Source organism: Nelumbo lutea, chromosome 4 (genome assembly GCF_056320005.1).
Source record: "Nelumbo lutea isolate HS-2025 chromosome 4, American lotus-T2T, whole genome shotgun sequence".
Classification (NCBI taxonomy): domain Eukaryota; kingdom Viridiplantae; phylum Streptophyta; class Magnoliopsida; order Proteales; family Nelumbonaceae; genus Nelumbo; species Nelumbo lutea.
Genome location: NC_142687.1, coordinates 9,853,473 through 9,860,478, shown reverse-complemented (window position 1 = coordinate 9,860,478; position 7,006 = coordinate 9,853,473). Strand labels below are relative to the sequence as shown.

General features: G+C 36.2%; 1 protein-coding gene across 8 annotated transcripts; it reads right to left on the bottom strand.

The window, feature by feature from the left end:
* Positions 1–356: 356 nt before the first annotated feature.
* On the bottom strand, positions 357–6,041 carry LOC148853821 (Sec14p-like phosphatidylinositol transfer family protein). Of its 8 annotated transcripts, none has more exons than XR_016094899.1 (6): positions 5,604–5,895; positions 4,514–4,687; positions 3,994–4,140; positions 3,035–3,239; positions 1,593–1,715; positions 357–555 (listed from the first exon to the last, which is right to left on the bottom strand). XR_016094899.1 is itself a non-coding variant. In XM_088941264.1 (6 exons), the coding sequence occupies exons 1-6, from the start codon at positions 5,718–5,720 to the stop codon at positions 478–480; spliced, it is 702 nt and encodes a 233-aa protein (XP_088797390.1). In that variant the 5' UTR covers positions 5,721–6,041; the 3' UTR covers positions 357–477. The 8 variants fall into 8 exon arrangements, 6 of the variants coding, with proteins under 6 accessions (XP_088797390.1, XP_088797388.1, XP_088797387.1 ...); XR_016094900.1 differs by having other exon boundaries at positions 4,535–4,687; XM_088941264.1 differs by having other exon boundaries at positions 3,087–3,239; positions 4,535–4,687; positions 5,673–6,041.
* Between the last annotated feature and the right edge of the window lie 965 nt (positions 6,042–7,006).

Sequence of the window (7,006 nt, the reverse complement as noted above, 5' to 3'; positions counted from 1 at the left end):
ATCAATGGAATTCACATGCTCAGTCTACCGCGACATTATGACTTAAAAAAGTCCACTTTGTACCCAAAACAAATGGTGCAGCTTTAAACTCCAAGGCTTGGAATATTTTTAGTATGATCCATTTTCCGCCTAAACGTTGTAGTTTTCTTTGTCATGCTTTGTCAATGGTATTGATATGTGTACCGAGCAATAGCCAATAGGAGAGTATTAAGGGAAGAAAGCTACATTTTAGCTATCAGTAACTGGTTTTATGGCTAGAACTATGGAATTGGAAGATTAACTGAGTGCTTTGCAGACAAGTTATTTTGTTTAGTTCTTGATGAAACGGCTCATAGCTGGTTATAAGAGAGAAAATATGAAATGAAACCTGGCAATTGCAACCTTTTTTGTTATATTTTCAAGTTTCAACCAATACAATACATTGGATAAAATTTTATCAGCCTGCTGACATTCAAGAGTGTTGAACAAATGATATTCTCAGTCTCTGAAGTCAGCTGGCACCGTTGCTTCTGTAAAATATTCTTCTCGAACAGTCTCTGCCGAGCAAAATCTCGCCTTCAAAAGAAAAAAAAGAAAAGTGAAATACTGCACACATAGAAACAGAGAAGCAGAGTATTTTATATCCCATGTTAGAAATTATTTACTTTCAAATTTGAACTTTTGGCTCAGTTTGGGAAGAGTGCAAATACAAATACAAGATTTATAAACATGGTATACAGGGTTTTGCACAGAACATATTTGTGTTTGCACCCTTCCCTATTGGTCAAATACAAATGCTTACAGTGCAAATACAAGGTTTAGTACAAGGTTTTGCACTTTACATATTTGTATTTGCACTCTTCCCAAACTGAGCCTTTAGATTTCATCTTCAATAATTGTAAAATGGTTTAAAGCCATGATTTAAACCAGCATACTAGTAATCAGCAGGCAAATTTCACTGAACTTATAAGCAATATCTAATACTAAAAGAGTTCTTTAACAAAAAGCTAAAAAAATTACGGAGATATTTGACCTTCAAAGTTTACACTAAGACTGTGTTTGGTTTGAAAGGAAAGGTAAAGTAAGGAAAGGAAAGGAAGGGAAACCCATATAATTTTTGTAGAGGTTTCCCTACCTTTTCTTTCCTTTCCCTACACTTTCTTTCAAACCAAAAACAGCCTAAGTGGAACCATGGAAGCTGCTCTGGAGGGACATAAGAATGAACTTTTGGAAGCTTAGTTCACACAAATATGTAGTGAACAGCTGTAATTAAGTTTGGGATAGATTACATACTAATCGTGTCTATTTGATATCGGACACTGTAAGATGACCATACACTAAGGCTCCATTTGGAAAGAGTACAAATACAAATATGTAGAGCGCAAAACCTTGTATTTTGTATTATTTTGTATGTATTTGTACTCTACATTACTGAGGTGTTGCAGTATCATCCATTCAGGAATGTGCTGCCAATTGAACAATCTAGATTGAAAAGCTGATGGCAAATAATATTTAGGATGCAGGGAGAGGGGGACTCTATGAAAGTAAAAATGAAAAAAAAAAACATTATAGAGAACCCGAAAGAATCTATGAATAGTAAGCACAAATCCTACCACAGAAGCATATGATTTCAACAAGGGCTTGACTAACTGCCAGAGTGGCTGGAAGACAAAGGGAGCATCTACAAAGAGAACTTGCCCCAGTCGTTTTGGATAGTAGTAATAAAATACATCGATCTGCAAGCATAGAAAAAAAATCAGCCACATCAAAACCACAATTGGATAGTTCTCTACAAGGCTCTTCAAATATTCATAGAATTTTTAAGAAACATTTCACTAAATTTTGTGTCCATTAAATTAAAATGGACCTTCTTTTTCCATCTTTACTTTTGACAGTCTGAACAATCACCTTGAACTATTTAATCTTTATGATAGAAGGCTTTCAGCTTTTTCTATTATTTTTTCTTTTATTTGCTTTTAGTAAATTACCCAAGTCTTCCACAATTTTTGAGTAGCATCAAACTTGAATAAGTTAACATTGGCATACCTGCTTTAAAATTGACAAATCCTTTTCTTTGAAGGGTAACAAAGATACGTTCTATTAATGAGGAGATATATTCTAAATAGAGGATGTGCAATGGTGCACAATATTAGATTATACAGTCCTACCCTCAAACTGAAAGTTACAAATGCTTTCAGTTTCCACCATGGAAAGAAGCCCTTTCCAGTCCCATTCTGAGCTAAGTCATACACTACTGAACTGATTTTCTAGGATTCCACCTTGTCTTGGATAAAATTGAACCTTGCTTTGTTAAGTGAGCAAGCATCCAATAACCCCAACCCAAACCTACACTCCACTTGATAGCATTAGCCAGAGCCTTCTGAATTGTCTTGGAAGAAATTTGATCTTTGTTCGCAGTGCAAAAATTAACAAGTCTTTAACATTAGGGAGGTAAATAATATAAATATAAAAATGTTAAGGGAGGTGATTCATGATTAAGAAGCTGCACAATGTTTTCAAGTTTTTACAATCCATAAAAGATGTTTAAGTACTTTAGTATTATTATTCAAACAACGGTAACTTAAAAATATAGCAAATGGGTTTGATGCTTCAACTAAGGGAAATAATGAAGATCAGGTTTTGAAAAGGCTATATTTGATAGGGTCGCTAAGACTTATGAAAAGCACTTCAGTACAGTAATTAACCAATGGTCAAGTAAATCAAACAATTAACTTCAATTTTAATGGGGTCCCAGAAATCCTTTTGGGTACCTGCACCCATGTAGCAAACTCCTTTAATTTCATTTTCAGTGGTATCCAATGACTGAAAAAAAAAGATCATTTTCAGCTGTATCACCAGATTAGAGGTTGGTTATAGACACCATTATCAGAAAGTGGTAAAGGTTCTATAGTTATGTTGCCCCTAAATTGTTAGCCCAATAAAATGTGGACTCCTAGAAGTGGTTCCTATGAGATTAAAATCCTCTTCCAGTTTCAATATCAAGATTTAAATTGAAAGAAAAAGAAATGAAAAAGACTAATTAGGACAGTAGAACCTTTTTCCTTCTTTCTTTTTCTTTTTTGCAACGTGGGGATTCAAAAAGTTACCAGGAACTTTAAGAAGTTCAAATCTGCATTATCTGTACTGAATCCCCGGAGATCAAATATTCCGAGTATTTCTTCTTTTCTATCTGGGAGTTTACTCAAAGCCTTCTCGACCATAAATATACAAAGTTTCTCATTCTCAACAGGATTGTGCTTCTGCAACCAAATGGTTATAAGCATGTCATTCCAGAATAATTAATTGCATAGTATAGGAATTTAAAAATGAGCTATTTTTCTAGGTAAAGATGCAAGGAAAGTATCTTTAATGAAGTTGGAAACAATTTCTATATGGAACTTCAATGACAGAAGCTCTTCTTGCAAAATATCGGAAACAGTAGTATACACAAATGGGAGAATGCATAAATTTGGTCACAAAGAATTTCTCGTCTCAGATAGTTTCATCAAAGGCATCCTGAGGAGGAGATTTCAGATATTTAAAAGGAAATGCTGTGAGAGGATGAATTTTGTGTATTAGTGTTCTTTTCTTCTTCTTTTTTTTTTTCATCTTCATATTTTTGTTCTTTTTGTGCCAGATTATGAGATACAAAACATGTCATTCAAGAAGAGGATGTAACAACATATCCCTCTAGTTGTACCTATCAAAAGACACACCCCTCTAAACGTTAAATGGATGAAACCTAGGTCTTGTTGCTTCTATCTTTCTGTTATTTTCATTTTCCTTCACCAACCTCAATATTAAGAGAGCTTATAAGTTGGGATTATAGAATTAGATAGTGGGAGTAATCAAATGGGGCTTATTTCTCCCACTATCTGATTCTTATATTTCTTCATAAGACCCTATCTGAGGAAAAAGAAAAATCAAAAGAGAAAGAAAGAAAATTTATGACATTAGAGAGCAGATTCTTCAAACTATATTGTCATCTCAATAATAAAATATGTGAAGACATACCGCTGGAAAATGCTTGGATGCCACCACTATAAGTACTGGTCTGCCCTCAACATCAAGAAAGTCATGTACATATGCTTTTCCAGTTCTAGCTATCTCTTCCATAGACTCTTCCGACATATCTGAGACACCAAATTCTTTACGCCATTTCTAGTAGGGATGAAAGGATGAAAAGGAAGGCTAGAAGATAAATAACGGCTTGACAAATATTCTGGGATTTAAAATTCTCATTCTTTTCAGCAAAAATAGAAATCCTGGATAAGTTGAAAATGTGCCACAAAATAAAGAGGCCCCAAAAGCAAGAAGATCAAGAATTTTTCCTCTCTAGGAATAAAGGGTTCTCCAGTTATTTCTTGGAAAAAAAAATACACAAACACTCTCAGGGTCCATTAGCAAAACTTTCCAGATTCCTGTTAAAATAAGTTTATAAATCAAGAAAAATATGAGGGACATGCAAAGGATAATTATCGAATATAATATTAGATAATGTAAATTTTAGTTTGTTCATATAGAAAGCATGGACCTGCAGGAAACTCATGGATACAATGGCTTTAGTCAATTTTGATACAGCCTCTTCAACAGAAAACTTGCGGTCCTTCAAAAACCAAAGGATCATTTCTTCGTCATCTCTTCCATTTCTGCCGACTGGCAGAGTAGAGTAATCTCTTTCAAGCCTTTCTCTCACTTCCTTTACTAGCTGTTAAGTATGAAAAATAAGGACTATGAGAATCCAACAAAGCGTTAGTAAATTCAAATGATAATGCCTAGAAAATGCACAAAGCAAAGAAGGTACAGCCTTGGAAAAAATACCTCTTTGAATTATGACTGAATTGAACAGTGAAAGCTAACAATTAATTATATATGTAGGAGTTGCATATTTACTAATTAACCACTACTATGCCATTTTTCTAGGAAACCACGACTTTGTCATTGAAATTTATCCAATATTAACCTTTTTTTAATGAATCCATTTCCTCAATCATTAATTGCCCCTCATGTTTGCCTTAAGTTTTCTTTCGTAGAGGTGAAATGAGTAAGAATTTGAAATTAGTAACGAGACCTCTACCAAAGCTACTTTAGGTTCTTCAAATTGTTCAGATTATCAATGAAATCTGCAGGTTTATTTAGCATTTTAGCAAGCGACCTCTCTTTTTACGGGGGAATTGTAAGAGAAATGCTCAATTTTATTATCAAGTAATGCAATGAAAACCACTCTATGCTGCATCTAATAACAGTTAAACGATACGAGAACTCCACAAACCAAACTGGTAGAAAGCCGATACAAGCACAGTACGGTATCTGGTCTATAAACTTTACATCAGAAATAGTGAAATCGTAGGCTCGTTCTCCCCCCAAAACACTTAATACAGCAAGAATTCAAGTAGTTCAAATACCATAAACGATGAAATTGAAAAAGAAAACGAAAACATAAGCACTAATTCGCAAATCTTAAAATTGTTGCATTTTGTTTAACAGTGGATACTGGATACTCCTAAAAACCTCTAATTCCGAAACCGTTGAAGTATGCAGACAAACTACTTTCCTTCAAATTCAAGAACCATAGTCTAGGCGTGTGTGTGTGTGTGTGGTGGTGTCAGAGAGAGAGAGAGAACCCTATGCGTTTCGATCTGATTTCGAGCGAAGAACGTGCAGGCACGAATGGGTCTATTGTGAACACGAACCGGAGAAAAGAAGGATAACCCAAAAGGGTAAGACAGACGTAGAGCCATTGTCGTGAGCTCGCTGCTTTTCAGTCTTCACATTTATTTGCAGTAGCGTTTCATGCTTCCCGGGAAAACGGATGGTGCCGAACCGCCGCTGGCTGTCGTTAAACATGTATGGACCGGTCCCAGTCACTTGCATGCGTTGGGCCAGACTTAAAGGCCCATTTAAAGATTGTGAGACAGTTTTGAATGTGATATGTTCTACTAAATACCGAAATGGCGAAACAGGATTTCATTCATGTAGCCGAATCCATATTGTTGTGGAACAAGGCTTAGAAGAAGAAGATGATGATGATGTTCGATTAAATGACAAACCTAATTGATCATTTCATGTTCCAAAAAGGCTTCCCAAAGTTCAGCTTCCATGCATCCATGGGCCATTTGCCATGTTTTGGTGGTACTCAGTAATCTCGTTTTTGTCTGGGTTCAGTCCCGAATATATGGACAAAATCTATGCAACTGGACTATAAAATGCAGAGTTGGATTTGTAGTGAGTTCATGATAATTTGGGGCCCAGATCGAACCTACTTTGTGGATCCATACCCAGCCAGATTATTCATGTGGATCCACATTTCCCAACCCCCTGGATGAGATACGGGTTGTGATTTGATAAATTTGAATTATCCAACTAAAACCTAGGTCCCCAATCCATCATCACTGAGTGGTAAGTTGAATATGCCCTCTCCAGGTTGTCTTTAATGAAAATAACTTTGATTGCTTGCTTGATCTCTCAGCTCAAACCTCAACGCAAGACATACTGACAAAGGCTCATCTGGTGGAGGGTTTGGATTTTCCGCATGTATTCTGGAGCAAGAGTTGGGGACTTGGAATTGTAAATTAGGGCTATAAGTTAGGTTGTCTACTTGCTTGATTTGAAGAATTCCAACTACATCGGACTTGGGTTAGGGTTTAACCGTTTAAATCCATTATAAGCTTAACAAATCTCCAACCAGCCTGACCCAAGTTGCACTCCCTGATTAGCTGTAATGACACATATTGGCTTTACTAAGAGAATAAATAAATAACAGTAATCGATTGCGTATTGTAAGTTGAGTCAGGCTAGACCGGTCCCATACCGTCCAACTCAGCCTGGAATAAGCCCAACGGCCCCAAGCAGAATTAGGTTTTGGCTTAGCTGGAACCAAATTTTAGAGTCCCAAGTGTTAGTGGTCGATCTGTGCTGAATCCCTGCTGGTAGTGATAGCTCGGAGACCGCTAGACGAGATTGCAAGACATGTCAGAGCGACCGAGGGATGACCCGAGCAAGGGGACAACACTCAAGTTAACACTGA

Excerpts from the sequence above, each read along its gene's own strand:
- LOC148853821 (XM_088941261.1), bottom strand. The coding sequence starts at position 5,720 with ATGGCTCTACGTCTGTCTTACCCTTTTGGGTTATCCTTCTTTTCTCCG. Across the intron at positions 4,141-4,513 it reads TATCCATGAGTTTCCTGCAG|AAATGGCGTAAAGAATTTGG; the intron begins GTCCATGCTTTC and ends CATCCCTACTAG. Across the intron at positions 3,240-3,993 it reads CATCCAAGCATTTTCCAGCG|AAGCACAATCCTGTTGAGAA; the intron begins GTATGTCTTCAC and ends ATTTGGTTGCAG.